The sequence below is a fragment of the Tupaia chinensis genome, unplaced genomic scaffold (genome assembly GCF_000334495.1).
Source record: "Tupaia chinensis unplaced genomic scaffold, TupChi_1.0 Scaffold144276_1, whole genome shotgun sequence".
In the NCBI taxonomy this organism is placed as follows: domain Eukaryota; kingdom Metazoa; phylum Chordata; class Mammalia; order Scandentia; family Tupaiidae; genus Tupaia; species Tupaia belangeri.
The window spans coordinates 3199754-3220930 of record NW_006204133.1 but is presented as its reverse complement, the minus strand read 5'-3'; the positions used below and the strand labels follow the sequence as shown (position 1 = coordinate 3220930).

The 21177-nt window shown below is 43.6% G+C and overlaps 1 protein-coding gene across 1 annotated transcript; it reads left to right on the top strand.

Annotated features, from left to right (window-relative positions):
* On the top strand, positions 1-4973 carry LOC102473547 (60S ribosomal protein L14-like). The gene is made up of 4 exons (XM_027767549.1): positions 1-463; positions 777-973; positions 4265-4384; positions 4923-4973. Exons 1-4 carry the CDS (start codon positions 1-3, stop codon positions 4971-4973), a joined length of 831 nt encoding a protein of 276 aa, XP_027623350.1.
* Positions 4974-21177: the final 16204 nt, after the last annotated feature.

Here is a 21177-nt window from a genome sequence, read left to right as displayed (position 1 = left end):
ATGGTGCCCAGGGAGCCCTGGGCAGCGCGCGGTGAGGGTGTCCGGCAGGCTGTGTTCAGGTGCTTTGTGGAGGTTGGCCAGGTGGCCTACATCTCCTTTGGCCCTCATGCCGGAAAGCTGGTTGCAATCGTAGATGTTATTGATCAGAACCGGGCTTTGGTTGATGGACCTTGCACTCGGGTGAGGAGACAGGCCATGCCTTTCAATCGCATGCAGCTCACTGACTTCATCCTCAAGTTCCCACATAGTGCACACCAGAAGTACGTGCGCAAAGCCTGGCAGGAGGCAGGTATCAACACAAAGTGGGCGGCCACAAGATGGGCCAAGAAGATTGAAGCCAGAGAAAGGAAAGCCAAGATGACAGATTTTGATCGTTTTAAAGTCATGAAGGCAAAGAAAATGAGGAACAGAAAAATCAAGAATGAAGTTAAACTTCAAAAGGCAGCTATCCTGGGAACCAGGAGTTAGTGTAATGTCTATGTCACTGGACTCCCACGTAGTCGACCGCGGTTCACGTCCCTGACCCAGTGGCTTAAAACTCATGCCGGGCACGTGTGCGGTGTGCCCAAAATCCCGAGAGGAGAATGGAGGAGAAGGGATTGCGGCGTGGCCATCCCCCCGGGCGGTGATTTCTTGCTTTCTGTCTCTATGTCTCTCTCTGTCTGTCTGGCGAGCACACGCGCCCTATAGCGAAAATCTCTCCAAAAAATAAAAAAATAAAAAAGCAGCAATCCTGAAAGCTTCTCCCAAAAAAGCACCTGTTGCTAAGGGTGCAGATGCCACTGCAGCAGCTGCTGCTGCTGCCGCCAAAGTGCCAGCGAAGAAGGTAACAGTCGCAGGGAAGAAGGCCCCAGCCCAGAAGGCTCCTGCTCAGAAAGCTGCAGGCCAGAAGGCCGCGCCACTTCCCAAAGTGCAGAAGGGTCAGAAAGCTGCAGCCCAGAAAGCACCTGCACTGAAAGCGTCGGGCAAGAAAGTATAAGAGGCTGTGATAGAAATCATAAACGTTCTTTTGACATAGCAAAAAAAAAAAAGAATAAAAAAAAATTGATGGGACCAGCAGTTAGCGTAATGGCTATGTTGCTGGACTCCCATGTAGTCGACCGTGGTTTGAGTCCTGGACATGGCTGCTTAAAAACTTACGCCAGGCACGTGTGCGTGCGTGCCCAACATCCCGAGAGGAGAATGGAGGAGAAGGGATTGTGGCGTGGCCATCCCCCATGGGTGGTGGTGGGGGTGATTTCTTGCTTTCTATCTCTCTGTCTCTGTCTTTCTGGTGAGCGCACGTGCCCTATGGCAAAACCCTCTCAAAAAAAGAAAAGGAAAAAAAAAAGAATAAAAAAAATTGTTAAGGTTTTTGCCACAGTGTACATGTGCTTGCTGGAGAGAGACAGAAGATGAGGGGGAATGTAAGAAATCACCCCCAAGAGGGGATGGCCCGACTGCAATCCCTTCTCCTCCATTCTCCTCCTAGGGTTTTGGACATGCACACACACGTGCCCAGGTTTTTTTTGTTTTTTTGTTTGTTTGTTTGTTTGTTTTTGAGAGAGAGATTTTTACTATAGGGCACATGTACTCACCAGAGAGAGAATGTGAAATCACCCCTCGGGGGAATAGTTACACTACAATCTCTTCTCCTCCAGTCTCCTCTTGGATTTGGGGCACACACCCACACACATGACTGGCATGAGTTTTAAGCCACTGGCTCCAGACTTGAATCATAGTCAACTATGCGGGAGTCCAGCAATGAGACATTACACCATCTGCTGGCCCCACCCTGCATGATTTTTAAGCTGCCAGGTCTGGGACTCAAACTGTGGTCAGCCAGGTGGCAGCCCAGGGCTTTAGTCACTATGCCACCCACTGACCTCCAGAATCAAATTTTTAAATATTTACCATAACAAAACTCAATGAAATACAAGACAATACAAACGAACAATTTCAAGAGATGAGAAAAACAATCTAGGACATGTACAAGAAATTCAATAGAGAGAGAAACATCCAAAAAAGAATCAAACAATTCCTGGAAATGAAAAATGCAATTCTGTGGAGACTATTAACTCAGAAGAAAGAGACTCAAAACTTAAAAACACAAACTTTGAAATATCCCAAAGCATCAAAAACAAAGAAGAAATAACCATTACAAGTGAAAATAAAGGGGATATCAAGTATCATAATGGTTAAGGCACTGGATTCCCACATAGGCAACTGTGGTTCAAGACCTGGACCCGGTGGCTTGAAAATCATGCTAGGTCCGTGTGTGTGTGTGCATGCTCAAAATCCCTCAAGGAGAACAGAGGAGAAAGGGATGACCATTCCCTGGGGGGCTAGGAGGGGTGATTTTTCACTTTCCCTCTCTTTGGATCTGTCTACCTATCTCTCTAGTGAGTACATGTGCCCTATGGCAAAATCCTTAAAAAAAAGAATTATTCTTGGCACCAAGGCTTTTTTCTTATACCAGTCCTGGATGCTTTCCAAAGGGCTGGGAAGGAGAGAGATGTTCGTTTTGTTTTAAGGGAAGAAACGGAATGGTCACTATCCACCTGGTCAGGAGTCATGACTTTTAGTTCTGACTCTGCCTCTATTTATTGTGTGAACTTGTGCAATAGGTTAACTTCATGTGCCTCGGTTTCCGCATCTGTAATAAGAGGTTTGACTGGCTGACGCTCTGAATTTTCTACCAGGTCTAAATTACTTTTGATGTAATTATACTGCCTCTGGGTGGTTGCATTTAAAGCCTGTTTGACTGCATCTTGTAGTAAAGGTTTGCTTTACGGCATACCCAGTACATATTTGATTCAACTGAAAACGCTCATTTCAACAACTTCTAAGGACATTGGAGGTGACTTTATCCAAGACAACTACTTTCAAGGAGTAAGAGAGATACGGGTTCAAAGCTGACCTTTTGGAAGTTATTTCATTTCTCTGCTTAAATTTCCTCACCTGAACAATGAAGATTAAATGAAGTAGTCTACGTACAGTGCTTAGTATAGCCCTTGTCACATCGCAGGAACTCCATAGATTATAGAAATAAGTATAACTGGAGGGATCAGCAGTTGTTGTAATGGCCATGTTGCTGGACTCCCATGTAGTTGACTGTGGTTCGAGTCCTGGATCCTGTGGCTTAAACTCACGCTGGGCACATGTGCATGCATGCCTAGGATCCTGAGAGGAGAATGGAAGATAAGGGATTGCAGCGTGGCCATCCCCCCGGGGGGTGATTTCTCGCTTTCTGTCTCTCTATCTCTCTCTGTCTTTCTGGCAAACACATGCGCCCTATAGCAAAAACCTCTCTAAAAAGAAAAAAAAAAAAAAGAAAAGAAAGAAGTATTACGTTGAAAGATAGGAGTGTGTTTGGTTAGCCCCTGGCAACAAGAGGGCAAGACTACTTGTGATGACATGCATGTACTCAGACAGAATCCTTGTCTGAGGAAGCCTGAGGGAGCCAGAGCCAAGGGTTCTTAGGGGAATAGAATATTCTTTGGCTGTTACTTTAATTACATGAGTGTGATTCCCCAAGACTCCACTCATTGACTGGGACTCCAGACTAACCTAGCTACTAGCTTTCTTCTTTGCTCCCTCCTACCCTTCCTTCTTTCCTCCCGGAGACAAACGGAGGGAGAGAAAGAGATATTTTGACAGGGTTTTGCCATATCAGTCCTCCCGCCCCAGCCTCCCAGTTAGCTAGGATTGCACACCACGGTGCAGGGTCTGTTTAGGTTGGACTGGGAACTGAACACGGGCCTCCCATATGGCCGCAGCCTTGTGCAGTAGCACCCTACCGCCGATGCCAACTACAGCTGGGCCTCACACAAAGCTTTGTTTGCTTTTCAAAGTTTTAATTTGCTAGCGGTTACATGCAATAGTCAGAAAGAGACATGGGGGTGGGGGAGAAGCACCTCCTACTAGGATGTGGTCCTGCCGCAATCCTTTCTCCTCCATTTCTCCATTCTGTTACACCCAGCAGGTTTTTCCAGCCTCTGGGGCCTGGATTCGAATGGCATGGCCAGCCATATGGAATCTGACTCCCTTAACCACTAGCCCACTGGGCCAGCCCAACAAAGCTTCCCTAACCTGGCTGAATACTGTCCCACCAGGGGTATTACCCAGGAAGAAAAAAAGACTGAGGCTTGGAGTATCACTGGCTTCTGATGTAAACAAGAGAAATCAACCTAGAAAGATAATGACAATCACTCTTGCTAGCATTTATGTGATGTTTCTCCCATACAGTGTAAGAAATGTAAACCCCTAATATTGTGTGTCAAAGTCCGACACCCTGGCCAGGCCCATGTTGACTTCAGGAAGCCTGTTTTTCAGGGATCTCGCCCAGCTTTTGTCCAACATTAGTTCTCAGGCCTGCAGCGGTGTTTCATTTACAGGTGGAGAGGTGAGCCATCTGTCGGATGAAAGACCGCCTCACCCATTTTCCCCCACTTTACTCACTGACACATGACACGTCTCTTGTTAATTCATTTGCCTCACACTGTAGACGTGTGGGACCCTGGAATCACACAGTCTCATCCTGGGAAAACCGTGTTTACATGCTTCCAGAGAGCCCTATGCTGTCTTGTTTGATGAAGTTGCACTGGGATGTCTATTTGAAACGTCCTTGGAGAGAAAATTGTTTCTAACTCCCGGGAGCCTGATGTCGCAATGCGCAGACAGAATTCTGCAAAGACTTGCTTCTTTGTCCTTTCAAGGCTCAGCAGAGTGAAAATGGATTTTTTTTTCAGCAGAGTGAAAATGGAATGCTGAACACCCAGGCATTTTAATAAAAAGCCTCCATTACTCTGATTCTCTTTGACTTCTGTGGGAAATGGTTTTCAGTTCTTGATCTTTTATTCATTCCTAAGCACAACTGGGAAGTCCTCCTCCAGTGTTGTTTTCTGTTTTTGTTTTTGTTCTGTTGTTTCTTTTTCCTGCAGGTGAAGATCTGCCCTGATGTCTCTACCCAAGGACAACCAACTCCCTGGTGACTTTCACACCAACACTTACCTTGCCCCCTCTGCTCTCCTGCTGCTGCCTCCTTTGGGTTATATTTGTATTCTAACTAACCTAAGAAAAGGAAAAAATAGTGAGGAAGAGGGAGACAGAGAGGAGAGAAAGGCAGAAAATCACCAATGTTTGGGGCCAGTAGGTAGCGTGGTACTAACGTGCTGGACTCCCACATGGCCAGCCGTGGTTTGAGTCCTAGACCTGGGCACCAAAAAATTGCTCTGAGTGCATATATGTGTGTGCCCCAAATTCCAGGAGAATGGAGGAGAAGGGATTGCATGGCCAACTCCCCTGGGGGTGATTTCTCATTTTACCTGTCTCTATCCATCTCTTTCTGATGAGCTCAAGTGCCCTATAGCAAAAACTTTAAAAATAAATAGGTTAGAAAGAAAGAAAGAAAGAAAGAAAGAAAGAAAGAAAGAAAGAAAGAAAGAAAGAAACCACCATTGTGGTCATACAAGTTGAAGTTTCTTTGTTGATTAAGTAAAAGTAAAACTACCTAGAAGCAATCGAATTAAACTGAAATACATTTAAGCGTGGCCGTCTCCCCTGGAAGGGTACTTTCTCGCTTTCCCATTTTCTCTCTCTTCTCTGTCTCTCTGGCAAGTGGGTATGCTCTATAGCAAATTAAACAAACAAACAAACAGAAAATGTAGCCCTGCAGCTAAGGAAAATCCTGGGGTTACCTCAGATGATGACGACTTGCAAAGATTCCTAAGAAGGGCTGGTTCTATGGCCTGGTGGTTAAGGCAGCCAGATCCCACATGGCCTACTATTGCGTTGTTGGAATTCCAGGCCCAGCAGCTTGAGAAACATGCTGGGCATGCCCAAAATCACGAAAGGAGGGAGTAACGCAGGAGAAGGGATTGCAGCGTGACCATTCCACATAGGGGGTGCCTTCTTCTCTCTTTCTCTCTCTGGCAAGCACACACACAAAAACAAACAAAAAGATTCATAAGGGAAGGTTTGAAAGCAGAGGGAACTGCCTCAGCAGAGGGCGAGAGCTAGAATGTTCTTCAGGAGACCTTCTAGTGGCCGAAGACCAGCTCTGGGTGGTCTCTCTTTCTTGAAACTCAGGGACCCTCCATCCCTGTTTCTAACAGCTAGCTGACTCTGGTTACTCTCTGGTCTCTGGTCTGCTCCCTCGTGGCTTCTCCTGCGTCATGGCTCTGCCCTCTGTCATGGGTCTTCCTACTCTAGCACTCTGCTGGATATGCCCCTCTCTGCACCTCACATCCAAGCTATCCAGGGCTTCATTCACGATTCTCCAGCACAGTCACCACAGGATTCCCCAAATCTGCCCTTTCCTCTGGCCCATGTAAATCGCTCTTTGAGAGTTATCAGGGGTAGGATGACTCCCCTACATGTTTATGGACCTTGTCCCCATGTGTTTTCACTCCCAGTCTATAAACATTTTTAGGGCACCTGTGGTATGCCACATACTATGTTGAGAACTGGGGATGTGAAGATGAATATGACAGAACATAAATGGACAATCTATTGGTGAAACCACACAAAAGAAAATCGTTGAAATAAGGTAGTGTGCTAGTTTTCTGGAGCTGCCCTAACAAATTACCACAAACTGGAAGGTTAAAAGCCCAAATATATTTCCTCATAGTTTTGGAGGCTAGAAATCTAAGACCAAAGTGTCAACGTGGCCATTCTCCTCAAGACTCTAGGGAAGAATCCTTCCTTGCCTTTCCCTAGCTTCTGGTGGTTGCTGGCAATCCTTGCTCCTTGGCTTGTAGACACATCACTCTGATTCTGGCTTCATTGTGTGGCTTTCTGTGTGTCCCTCTGTGTCTTCATGTGGCCTTACTGTAAGAATGCCAGTCACAGGTCAGCAGGTGGCATGGTGGTAAAGGTGCTGGACTCCCACGTGGCTGACTGTGGTTCGAGTCTAGGACCTGGAGGCTTGCTTTCCCACTTTCTCTTTCTCTATATCTTTGTCTCTCTCTGATTTAATCTAAAAATAATAATAGTGGGGCCAGCAGGTGGCATGGTGATTAAGGTGTTGGAATTACCACATGGTCGGCCATGGTTTGAGTCCTGGACCTGGCGGTTTGCTTTCTCCCTCTCCCTCTCCCTCTCTCTCTCCCTGTCTTCCTCTGGCAAAACTCATGTGAAAAATACTATTAACAATAATAATAAATAAATAAATAAATAATTCTTTAAAAATAATAATAGTAATAAATAAAATTAAATAAATAAATTCTTTTAAAGTGAAGAAAGAAAGAATGCCAGTCACTGGTCTGGCCTATGACTTAGTGGCTAAAGGAGCTGGATCCTATCTAGCTGACTGTGGTTTGAATCCTGGCCCTGGTGGCTTGAAAAACAGGCCAGGTGTGTGTGCCTGCATGCCCTAAATCTCAACAGGATGGAGAAATAAAGGAGAAGGGACTGTGGCATGACCATGCCCCATTGTGGGGTACTTTCTCTCTCTCTCCCCATCTATCTTTTGGGGTTTTTTTGGCAAGCACACATGCCTTCTGGCAAATAAAAATAAATAAAATTAAGGACCAGCAGATGGTGCAGTGGTTATGTCACTGGACTCCCATGTGATCAACCATGGTTCGAGTCCTGAACCTGGCACTTAAAAATTCAAGCCAGGCACGTGTGCATGTGTGCCCAAGATCCCCAGAGGAGAATAGAGAAGGTATTGTAGGGTGGTCATCGTCCCTGGGAGGTGGTTTCTTGCTTTCTGTCTTTGTCTCTCCACTGAGCACACACACCCTATAGCAAAAATCTCTCTAAAAATAAAATAAGTAAATAAAAATAATTCATTAATTTAATTAAATTTTAAAAAGAAAGAATGCTAGTCCTTGGATCTAGGGCCCACCCTAACCCAACACAACTTTACTGGTATTGTATCTGCCATATCTTACAGCCAAATAAGGCCACAGGGTCCTGGTGGACATGAATTTCAGGATGACTTTATTCAATGTGGCACATGTGTATGCTTATGCTGGTGGGTAGGGGAACAGAGTCCTGAAGGGGACACTTCCTTTCCTGCTTCTCAAATAATGGCTATTTATCAGCCTTATGTAGTCACAGAAAGTGGAGCATGACCGAGCAGCATAGGAGATGCAATGATGATGATGAAGAGTTACTGATGGATACTTATGACAGGCCCAGTGACAGGTTTTCGTATAGAATACTGAATTTAAGTCTCACAGAGGTAGTATAAATAGAAACTATTCTGGTTTTGCAGATAAAACAAACAAAACCAAAGACCGATTCCTAGAGAGGTTAATTTAGTTGTTCATGGCCAAACGGCTAGTAAAGAGCAGAAGAGCATTTGGACTGAGGCCTACGACTTTATGTATTCACAAATGCATGAAGGGAGCCTGAGGCTGATGTTACCTGCATAATACAGTGTGATCTACCCCAGAATATCCCTTCCATGGGTCTGAAGAAACCTACGCTACTCCTTTGCTTTAGGGTGTCACGTTAACATTCATCATTTAGAACTGTCCCATCTAATGTGGTAGGAACTAGCCACATGTGGCTGCCAAGCACTTGAAATGTGGCTGTTTGGAGCTGAGGTGTGCTCGAAGTCTGAAATACAGACACTGAGAACGGAGAAGAAGATTGAAAATAGCCCAACTTTTATGGTAATGACATACTGAAATAATATCATGGATCTATTTTTAGACTAAGCATAATATGGTACTATGAACCAGGGGGTGGCCCAGCAGTAACACCACTGGGGCCACATGGGAAAGGTCCTGGACTACCAACCCTGAGCATTCTGGGGGAATGCATGCGTCTGTGGTGATTCGGGAAGTCTGAGACTGGGGCAAGCTCACGGCGTGGTGTCTCTGTTGGGGCTGCCTGTCTCCATCTCTTCTTTCTCTCTCTCATGGAAGAAATAAACTTAAAAATCGTATCAAAATTGATTTTACCTTTTTCAGTGTAACTAATAGAAACATTTTAATTATATGTGTGGCTCTTGTTTATATTTCTATTGGACAGTGCTGGTCTAGAGAGTCTCTGAGCATCAAATAACAAATAAAAATATGTCCTCTGGAACTGAAGGTGAGTGTTTTGGGGGAAGTGGACAGATACTGGGCAGTGTCAAAATTCAGGTGGGCCTGGGGGGCACTGAGGAGGGTTTTTGTGCAGCCAGATGGTAAGTGAGAACATTTAGTGTCTGACTGTTGGAAGTGACAAAATAAATCACAGAATTCTGAAATTTCAGAGTCAAAGTGCCTTATGAATCATCTTTCTCTCTCTCTTTCCTTCTTTCTTTATCTTTTGGTCTCTCTGATCTAATAATGGGAAGGAAATGTCTGGGACTTAGAATCTGAACCTTCGAGTTCCAGTCTTAGCTAAATCATTATTAGATGGGATGTCTTGGGAAAATCACTTACTTTTACTTTCCTTTTATTTTATTTATTTATTTGTGTATTATTCAGAGACATAGAGAGGGACAGGACCCCACCGAAATCTGATGCTGCGATCCACTCCCAACCTTAGCCACCCCTGAAGCATGGGCATGCGTTTGTCTGGCATGCTCAGGGAGGTCTCCAGACACAAAACAGTAACCTCCCATGTGGTCAGCCTCACGGAGCACCGTGTCTCACCAGTGCTCCACCATCCGGCCCCATCTCTTTCCTCGTATGTCCAGTGTTGGAGATAAAACCTGCTTGACCTTCCTTGGAAGGTTACTTCAATTTATTAGAAAGCCCATTTAGAATTATGAAGCACTGTAAAATGTAAGGTATTAAATTGGTGTTGCTTATTTTGTAATCCTGGCTCAGATTAGTCTACAGACATATGTTAAGGTTTCTTTTTTTAAGTTATTGCCAGAGGACAAGTGTGCTTACCAGTGAGAGAGAGAGAGAGAGCGCGAGCGAGCACACTCTCGAATGGAGTGTGGCCGAGCCACAGTCATTTTTTCTCCACTACTCCATCCTATCAAGATTTGCACCTGGGGTGTTTTCCAAGGTACTGGGGCCAGGATTTGAAGGAGGCTGGCCCTGTGGGATCTGGTCCATAGGATCGGATCCCTGTGGGATCTGGCCCCATGTGTGCAGTGCTGAACTGCTGCACTACCAGGCCATTCTGAGTTGCTAATAATTTCTGAAGGGGGTAACTAATTTACAGATAATCTGGCATAAACATATGAATGCATTTGTGCTTACATCTATACAGAGAAGCAAGAGGAAGAAAACTGAAAGCCTGGAGCTCCCATTTTCTTCTATTTTTATCATTATTTTTTCTATCTCATCCAAACCCTAAGGGAAATCTGGTTAAGAGTTCTGGAACCTGAAAAAATTAATTAAATCAGGCTGAGCTGAATGAACAGAACAAAGTGAGCTGTAGACTGACAGAGCGGAGCCTCTCGCTCTACCCACGTGGGCACCTTCCTCGGTTGGCTCTCCTCAGCGTCACAGGCAGTGCAGCGCGGCTCTGCCGTCACCAGCATGTCATGCCCCAACGTGGCCATTCCCCATTTCCTCCTGAACTATCCATTCTCTGGCTCCAGGGCGGTCGGGAGCCAGGAAAGGCTGGGGAACACACCTGAGTCACTCTCCCCTGTGCCAGCTGCAGGGAAACTCTGCCGAGCTTGGGTGGAAACTGCAGGAGGATTGCTGAGGCTCTGTGACATCTCTCTCCACTGTTGCCACTGGGCTGGGCCCCAGGAGGCCAACTTTTTCTGTTGATATACATGTCTATCCTCTCACTCTCTATGCAGCCCTAAGAGGTATGAACAATTGTAAATCCCTAGTAAGCCACCATCCAGTCACCAGGGGGCCAGAGTCTGGAAGATGCCCGTGCTGGTCTCATAATACCCAGGGCCATCTAACGGGAAGTCTTATACAGCAGTCACCTGTGCAACCAGACTTGGCCAAACTTTGGAGAACAAACCGGATTCTTTTTCTAAAGGATTTTAAAGCAGTATCTATTTCTGACAAATTAATAAAAGTTCTGGCAGAACACGTAAAAATTACTCTATGTTCCTATAATTATGAGAAGAGGTCTTCCTAAGCATGGATTCTCAATTTTTTACACCAAAATTAATTCATACCTGAATTTTAACATTACACACACAATAGAGAGTGTGTGTATATGAGAGAGAGAGAAAGGAAGAGAGAGAAAAACACCCTTAATAGGGTATTGTCGTGCCACAATCCCCTTTCCCCAGCCTTTCAGTTCAAAACGGATCTTGGGCACCTGCAAGCTCACTGTGCTTTCAAGCCCACCTGGGGATCCAAACCCAGTCAGCCACGTGGCTTCCAGCACTGCAGTGAAGTACACAACTGATTGTACCACCAAAGCTGGGCCACATTTTTACTTTACTTACATTTTCCATTAACATTTTGAAATCACCTTGTATGCTCATTAATTATTTCATATTTTGTTTTGTCTTATACAATTGTACAATTCCTTCCATTTTTCTTTTTCTTTCCTGCATATAACTAATGAAAGACTAGGACCTAGACTACAGCATATTAGGACTCCTACTTCAAAAAAATGAGAAAAACGGGGTCAGCAGGTGACAGTGGTTAAAGCACTGGGCTTCCACTCGGTTGACCATGGTTTGAGTCCCGGACCTGGTGGCTTGAAAATCGCTCCAGGTGCTGTGTGTGCATACCCAAAATCCTGAGAGGAGATTGGAAGAGAAGAGACTGGGATGTGGCCATCTCCCTGGGGGAGGGAGGGTGAGTTCTCACTTTCTCTCTGTCTCTGTTGATCCCTCTCAAGCAAGCACACTTGCCCTATGGCGAAAACAAAAACAAAAGCAAAAACGAGAGAGAGAGAGAGAAATACAAAAGGTGCAGGGAACGTGATAAGATACAAGCTGTCAGTTTGTGAAGGCAACGCTGTGATGGCCAATAAGCACATATGAATGACTCCCAGCCTCAGTCAGGGAAATAATTCCTTCAACCTGTCCCAGCCAATTGAAGTCTAGTAATAGCAAAGCTTGGTGGAAATGTGAAGTGCGAGAACACTCCTTTCCTGTTTTAGAGAATACCTGTAATACGGCTGCTCTCAATTCTATAACATCTGGTACATTTGAAGGTGCAAGTCAGCATAGTTTTCATGCCTGTATATACCCATATATTGGAAACATTCATTAATACCATTTCATGTGAGCGTAACGATACACCACGAACATCTTTCTGTTGTTAAACAGGAAAGTGTATTATTAAAAGCCTCCAGCAGAGATTTCTTAACCCTTGCTTCCTCTCTCCACATTGTGAGGGCCTCTGACCTGATCCAAGGTCACCAGAACGTTCGCATACAGCCCAGGATCACCCACGCCTGCACACTCCTGCCCTGTCAGAGCAGACATGGTTGAACCCAAGGCTTTACGTGCCCAATTTATTCTTCTCACTCCCCCACTCCAGTCTTCTTGCCCTTAGTCTTGCTCATGTTTCTTTTTTTTCCCTTTTTTTTGGAGAGGTTTTTACTATAGGGCGCATGCGCTCGCCAGACAGAGACAGAGAGACAGAAAGTGAGAAATCACCCCCCAGGGGGGATGGCCGCACCACAATCCCTTCTCCTCCATTCTCCTCTTGGGATCTTGGGCACGCACGCACACGCACCTGGCGTGAGTTTAAGCCACCGGGTCAGGGACTCGAACCGCAGTCGACTACATGGGAGTCCAGCGACATAGCCATTATGCTAACTGCTGGTCCCAGTCTTGCTCATGTTTCTTAGGAGAACGAACAGGAGAAATCCATAAGGGCTTCCAGTTCTTGAAATCAAGATTGCAGGAAACAGGGACCAGGAAGGGAGCTGGGCAGAAAATGGTTAGCACAAAGCTAGCGGATGCTTAGGGAATGGATGTAAATTAATTAATTAAAAAAAAAATGCTTCAGAAAAAAAATAATTTTTTTTCTTGAAATACAAAAAAATGTATTAAAAATACCTATTTGATGACTGCAGTAAGCTATATAGCCCCAGCTAGGTGCTACTTTACAGTATGTTCATTCTACTCACTGAGGTTTATGCCTAAAGTCAGACTCGTGTTCATGGATATGTACATATCAGCTGCGCTTGCTATTGGAAATGTTTAGATTAATTAAGATCTTTAGTGAAGCAATAAAAATTTGGGAGAAAAAGGCATAGAAAGCAACCATGGATACCAGAGACAGTGGGGGAAGAAGGTGGGAGATGGCAGAGCGTGAGAGATAGGGAATCAAAGATGGGGAAAAAAAGGAAAATATATAGGAAACAAGAAATGGAAAATTATTTGTTGATGATAACATGTATGTTGATGTGCTTGATTAAGCCAATATACAGTGTATCCTGGGTGGAAATTCTCACTTTGTTTGCTATAATGATGTATAGTGAATGAATGTAAATAAATTTAAATAAAAAAAAAAGCTAGTAGAAACATGTGCTCCTTTCATTGCAGCTCTGGGTGGACTTGGAGGTGAATCATGGTGACCAAAAGGCAGTGAGAGGGTGTCAAATACGCTTCAGATCCAAGACCCTCAGCTTAAATCTGCTCACTGGCCACCCGACAACCCATATTTTCTTTGCTTCATTTTCTTTTTTTGAATGCTGTCTTTTATCATCATCATCATTATTTTAATTGCCAGAGAATGTCTGCAATAAACAGAGAGACACAGGCAGAGGGAAGAGAGGGAAAAAGTACCCCTCAATGGGGTAGAGTCACACTGCAATCCCTTCTCCTCCATCTCTCCAACCTGTTAGGATGCCTAGAGTATATTTCAAGCTGTTAGGGTTGGGACTCAAACCATGGTTGGCCATGTGAGATCTGGCCCATTTAACCAATAGGCTATAGAGCCGGCTCACACAATCTTGTGCTCTCTCTCTTTAATTTTTATTTATTTATTCCACAAGTGACAGAGAGAGAGAGGGAGGCAGAAAGAAAAACAATATTCCCAGCAGGGTCTTGATATCGCACACATCCCCAGCCTCAGCCAGCCCCAGATCACGGCACGTGGAATTCAGGGAAGTCTCAGGATGTGAACCAATAACCTTCCCATGCAGATCAGCCTTGCAGAGTATATTTTACCACTCTGCCACTGTCTGGCCCCTTTCACTTCATTTTCTACCCAGTTTAGATTCCTCGTTTTGTTCCTCCAATCATTCTCTTGCGGACTCAGTTGTCCAACTCAGTTGTCGCAATGTCCGTGTGTGACACCTGCTGAGCCACGCCTTTGCCCTGGGTCAGCCCCGCCCTCTGCTTTCTCCTCATCTGCGCTTAGGTTGCTGAGTCAAAACCAAGCACTCCGACGCCTCTGGATGTACTCCAAGCCCAGCTGGTCTGTCATATCTTTGGCCGACTTGTCTGTTCTCTCTCTGATTCTTCAGTGTCTTTTCCATTTTTTCCCCATTTCCTGATTCCGTGTAGTTTTTTACTTTCAGCACATGATTTAATCTCCTGTTTCGGGAGGAATTAGGACTCCTTAGAAGATTCCTCCCATCAGCTCTGTAAATTGAACTGCAGAGCTTCCGGATTTCCTTCTCTTCCTGTTACGATAGAAGAGGCAGTCCCATTCACTTCCCAGGCCCATCTCTACTCTTAGATTTTGAACTCACACCTTCGACTTTACCTGATCAAATAACGCTTTTGCTCCCTGTACTCTCAATCTTTTATAGCATTTGAATACATTCAAGTGGCTCCCAATAAAGCATTAGAAAAATGACCTTGATGCAAGTTATTTTCCAGATATTACTCTAGCTCTTCTCCATAATAGGTACAGCGAATGATTTTGTAACATCCAGACATCTGCCTTCTTTCCAAATCGTAAGAAGTCCCCCTTGCCAATGAGAATGTTTTTAGATATGGTTGAATGGTCTACAGGATTAGAGCTCTTCCCCGTTTTTCACTCCCCCTTAGGTTTCTTTACTTATTTCATGGGTGAGAAAGAGAGATAGACAGACATCCCTGACAAGGTCTCACCATGTCATGACCTCCTCTATTCCCAAGCCTTCCAGCTAGGCAAGATCACAGCTGCCCCTGCAGGTTCACTGGGTATGTTCAGGCAGACCCAGGATCCAAACTCTGGGCCTTCCCATGTAGGGGTATCCCACTACCTATACCATCACAGCTGGGCCATGTGTGTGTGTGTGTGTGTGTGTGTGTGTGTGTGTGTGGTGTATGCATTTAAGTGGTTTTTTTTTTTTTTCATGAGTGAGAGAAAGCACCCCCAACAGGGTCCCAAAACCATGATCCACTCCAACCTTTAGCCAGCCAGCTTCAGATCATGGACAAGCATGTGCCCAGCACGCTCAGTGACATCTCTAGACTTAAACAGAAAATCTTCTCATGTGGGCTTGCCTTGCAGAGTGTCGTTCTACCACCATACCCTTCTTTATTTTTTCATATGTATATTATTCCCTTATTTAACTGTGTCACAATGATTTCTTTAAGAATTATTTATTTAGTTTTATTTATTGTTATTATTTATATCTGACTAGAGAGAGAGAGAGAGGGAAAGTGAGAAAGCAAGCTTCCAGGTCCAAGACTTGACCATGTGGGAGTCCAGCATCTTGACAACCACGCCACCTGCTGGCCCCTGTATCACAATTGTTAATACATTCTTCCATTGATAAGTGTTTTGGAGTGTTTCCAGTGCGAGGCTATTCTGAACAAAGCCGCTATGAACATTCTTGTACAAGTCTTTTGGGAGACTTTTGTTATCATTTCTCTTGGGTAAATACCTAGGCATAGAATCTTGGTCATAGAGTACATATATGTCATAAGAAATTGCTGAACAGTTCTCTAAAGCAATCATACCACTTTCATCCAACCAGCAGAGTACAGGAGTTTTATTTGCGTCATGCTCTCACCAACATTTCATATAGCTAATCTTTGATGTTAGCCCTTTCAGAGATCATAAGTATTTTCTCATTGTGGTTTTAATTTGCAGTTCCCTGTATCTAATGATACTTAACAACTTTATAGCCATTTGTTTTCTGTTTTTTTTTTTTTTTTTTTTTTTGAGAGTTTTTTGCTATAGGGCACATGTGTTTGCCAGAAAAACAGAGAGAGACAGAGAGACAGGAAGCGAGAAAGCACCCCCCAGCGGGGATGGTCATGCGGCAATCCCTTCTCCTCCATTCTCCTCTCGAGATCTTGGGCACGCACGCACATGCACCTGGTGTGAGTTTAAGCCACTGGGTCTAGGTCTCTAACTGCGGTCGACTATATGGGAGTCCAGTGACATAGCCATTATGCCATCTGCTGGTCCCATGTATATCTTCTTTTCTGAAATGCTGGTCAAATATTTGACCACAGGAGACTGGCACTATAACTGTAAAAGTGGTTTCGTCAGCAGTGTGTGGCATTTACCTACCACACAGGAGAGCACACCCAAGGCAGGAAAAGCACTCCTCAGTTCCTAACAGATACATGAGGTGTGGCTATCTGTAGCAATTTCTGATATTGTCCTTCCTCCAGTCCCAGGTAGGCTGCCCTCACTTGTCCTGCCACATTTCCTTCATGGCTAAAGTGAGGCTTCACATCCTACATTCTCTCCTATAAATCAACCCTAATGAGTTTTCCTGAGCCCATGGATAAATAAACAAACAGATGAATAAATCGACAAGAAGCTGAACATGAAGACCTGAGTGTATGGGTTTCATCAGGGTAATAATTGGCATCTATGCAAAGCACTGTAATTTATAATATGTGTTCACATCTGTAATTAATTTTTACCATCAAAATCAAGTCATGAGGCAGTAGTATCACCTCCATTTTACAGATGAAGAAAACGAAGGCTCGGAGAGGTTCAGTGAGTCGCCCATGGTCATCTTCCTTGGCTGTTCTTCCGGAGAAGAGAGCTGTGGCTGGGACTGAACAGCGACATGGCAGATGACTCGGGCTCTGTTCCCATGGCCTGTGATGAGAGGAAGGGGACGGGGATGAAGAATGAAAGGGGACCAAGGGAACTTGAGATGTTGGACTCTTTTGACTCCCAGGGGTGCTGACCTAGGTAGTTCAGGGCACAAGACAGCTCTTTCTGTGGTATGATTTAAGGAGTACCGTCAAGGAACCCCATTCTGCTTCCCTGGGCATACACAGTGCCTCGGTTTCAATCATCACTAACCTCTCCCAGTTAGGCCGGTGCTTCTTAAACTTTTCTGCAGGAGCTCGAGAAGGTCAGGAACAGAGCACCAAGGTAGAAGACAGATTTTGTTGGAACCTGGCATTCTATTTTCAACATTCATGCAACTTTCACATTATTCTCCAAAATAGTGTGAATTTTAAAAATGCTTGCATTTTATTATAAAAATAATGACCTTTTGCAAAATGTGTGTCATCTTCATCCTCTGGTTTTTGTATCCCCTGGCAAAGAGATGCATTTCTCACTTTGAAAAAAACAAGACTTAAAGCATTCCAAACCCATCTGGAACATTGAAATTGTACCTGAAAATGGTGTTGCTTTAAGTCTGGGTCGTCCATTAATACAACTATTTTATCAGATTCACAAAAGGGAGAGCAGAACTGTGGGGTTAGGAAGATGAGAAGCAGCAAAAGGAAGTTCGAATGTTTTGTGGAATTGCCAGAGGCAGGTGACTCTCAGCTCATGGTAACAGCACTTGGACACAGAGTCTCCTGAGCTACGGTCCCCACCTTGCCTCAAACTGTCCACTGCAGGAACCAGAACCTGGATCAGAGCCCCTTCTGGCAATTCTGATGAAAATATATATTTTTTTAGTGTTCAAACTTCATTTACCTGCCTAGGCTTTTTTGCAACACAGTCATTTGTGCCTTGTAGAAGTACAATAAAGTTCTCGCTGCATCCTAGTATACGATCATTGAGAAGTATTTCAGAATTTGAAAACAGTGCAAATGAGGTAACAAAGTAATGTATATAAATCACACAATTCTTAACTGTTTAACTATTCTTTACCTATCTTGTAACTTTCAGTTTACTTACTTATCCAAGATTGTAAGTGTTGAAATCAGAGTCCAATAGTTTTTGCTATATACATTCTTTTAAACTAAAGGATTACTGTATGAATTTTAGGTACATAAAATGCAAATCCTAAATGTACAATGTTTAAAATATACATATATCTGGGACCAGAAGTTGTAATGGCTGTGTTGCTGGACTCCCATGTAGTCAATCGCAATTTGAGTCCCGGACCCGGTGGCTTAAATTTATGCTGGGTGTGTGTGTGTGCGTGCTCAAGATCCCAAGAGGAGAATGGAGGAGAAGGGATTGCATTGTGGCTATCACCCCTGGGGGGTAATGTTTTGCTTTCTGTCTCTCTGTCTTTTTGGCGAGCACACGTGCCCTATAGCAAAAACTTCTCAAAAAAAAGAAATATATATATAATATATATACACACACAAACACACACACACACACACATATATATATATATACACACACACATATATCTTTTTACATCAGTAAAACTACTGAGACCAGCGGGTGACATTATGGTTACGTTGCTGGACTCCCACATAGTTGACCACAGTTCAAGTCCCAGACCTGGCCTAGACCTGGCGGCTTAAAACTCATGCCAGATGCATGTGCATGTGTGCCCAAAATCCCAAGAGGAGGAGGGAGAAGAGATTACAGTGTGGCCATCCCCTCTGGGTGGTGATTTCTCGCTTTGTGTCTTCCTCTCCTGTGAGTGCATGCTCCCTATAGCAAAAATCTCTCTGAAAAAAAAAAAAACTACCAACCACATCAAGATATGGAACTTTTCGTTACATGTGAATGCTATGCTATTTATTACATAGTCTCTAAGTGTTATATCCCATATTATCTGCTTTATAAATGCAAAATACCTTGTTATATGTATGGATGCTAGTAAAAAAGTTGCACTATTTCTATGACTTAAAGTGTCCATTATCGTTAAACATTTTTTATCTTGTTTTATACAAATCAGAGCATCATAGGTTATAGACTTGTTTCTGAGCCAATATAAATATTTTTAAAAGCGATACTCAACCAGTACCTGAGTGTCACTCATCTGTACCTCTGTCAATCTATTTTACTCATCCTTACTGTCTTAATTTTGCTACATTTTGTGTTTTCACCACTTCCTCGCTAATCCAAAAGAATGGATATACATATTCTACTTTTGTCAAGACATATCTCAATGTCAAATGTATTTGTATAAACTATTAAATGACACAGCAAATATGTTTTTCTCCACACAACATGTACATAAAACAAGGATTTGTCCATCCCCTGCCCAACCAGTGATTTTGGAAGTTTTGTTTTTATATACCAATGTTAGCATTATGGATAATCTTGCTGCTTTTTTTCCTTCTATCATTAAAAATAAAGAAAATAAAACTGTACCAGCTGCCTTTCCAGTTTTGTCAAAATAACATTTGGAATGCCTTCACTAGTCCTGTCCACAGTGACAAAGCACTTTCATCTTACTTAAGAGCTTAGCTTAAGAGCATGCATATCATTGTCTATAACACTACATACCAAGGATAAAGCAGTCCTTATCTGTACAATGTATTGTACATTTGGCGTGCCTTCTCATGGTTTAAAACTATAAAAACAGGGACCAGCCCGTGACAAGGTGGTTAAGGGCGCTGGGCTCCCACGTGGCTGACCATGATTCTAGTCCTGGACTTGGCAATTTACTTTCTCACCACCCCGCACTCTGTTCCTCTCTGGTCAAATTAAAATAAATAAATAAATAAATAAAGTTAAATAAAAAATAATTCTTTAAAAAACGATATAAACAAAAATTTTAGACACAACTTACAAATCTATTTTTATATTAATTTTTATCACCCTGTGTATAACAATTTAAACTTAATGCTCCTTAACTAGTTTTAAGGCTTTAATGTTTTCTCATACAACTGCATCCCTACTGTATTTATTTTGACTCATGTTCTTTGCTGGCTGCAGCAAACCATGCAGCAGATTGTTCAGGGAAGGTTCTTGGTTGATATGCTTTCTTAAATCCCAAATATCTGAAAATATCTTCCAGTTCCCTGCACAGATAAATAATAACTTGGCAAGATATACAATTCCTGGCTCTTAATTATTTTCCTATAAGACTCTATAGATACTGTTCCACTGCTTTCTAGCATTTGAAGCTGCAAGAGAAAAATCTGACGTCAACCTGACTTTGCCCTTGACAGGTAAACTGTTTTTTTGTTTTTTTTGTTTTGTTTTGTTTTCTGTCTGGATATTTTTAGAATTTTAGTTTTTCCTTGAAATTTAAAACTGTTACTAGGATATGTCCACTTGTTGCTTTCTTTTCATCAAAATTTTTTTTGAGAGGTTTTTGCTATAGGGCGTGTGCGCTCGCCAGGCAGATAGAGAGAGACAGAGAGATAGAAAGCGAGAAATCACCCCCCAGGGGGGATGGCCACGTCGCAATCCCTTCTCCTCCGTTCTCCTCTCGGGATCTTGGGCACACACGCACACGTGCCCAGCGTGAGTTTAAGCCACCGGGTCCGGGACGCGAACTGCGGTCGACTACATGGGAGTCCAGCAACATAGCCATTACGCTAACTGCTGGTCCCTCTTTTCATCAAATTTTAAAGGTACTCTGAGCTTTTTCCTTTTGTAGATCCAGTTAGTTCTACAACTCTGGGAAATGTCGTTCAATCAGTTCCTTAATAATTGTTTCAGCTCCTTAATTTGTCTTCTGTTCCGGATAGTCTAATTATGTGTAGATTATATCTTCTGGTTTCTCCTTGTCTTCTTTCCCTTCAACCTGGTTTAGTTTCCCCCTCCTCTGCACTCTGTGACAATGTCTGTCTTGCCTTTACTTCAGTGATTCGACTTCGTGGCCAGTCTGCCTGCACATTTCTGTAACCTCTCCATTCCCTGACACCTTCTTTATCACTGAGCACAGGTGTTTAAGCTCCTGCACCACATGCTAGTCGGTTCTGTATCTTCTTTTTCCACGTCGTATGCGTTTCAAGAGGAGGCACTTTAGTTCTGTCCCTTTCTTCAGAATGGCAGTATTACCACCTTTTCAGTAACTCTACTTAGGAACATGGTACAAAAACAATAATCTTGATTTCTAAATTAATATATCCTTCAGCCGCTTACGTTATTTTGGAAAACGCTGAGACTCCTGACACGTGCGAGGTTAAGCACTTTGACTGCCGCTCTCGTATCTGCTGTGACTTGAGCAGCCTGACAGGGAGACCTGGAACTATGGCCGAGACTCACAAGCCAGCAAGCACGCAATGGCTCTTTCTAAAAGGCCCTCACAGCTATGAAAGCGGTCGATGGCAAGGGTCTTCTATATGAA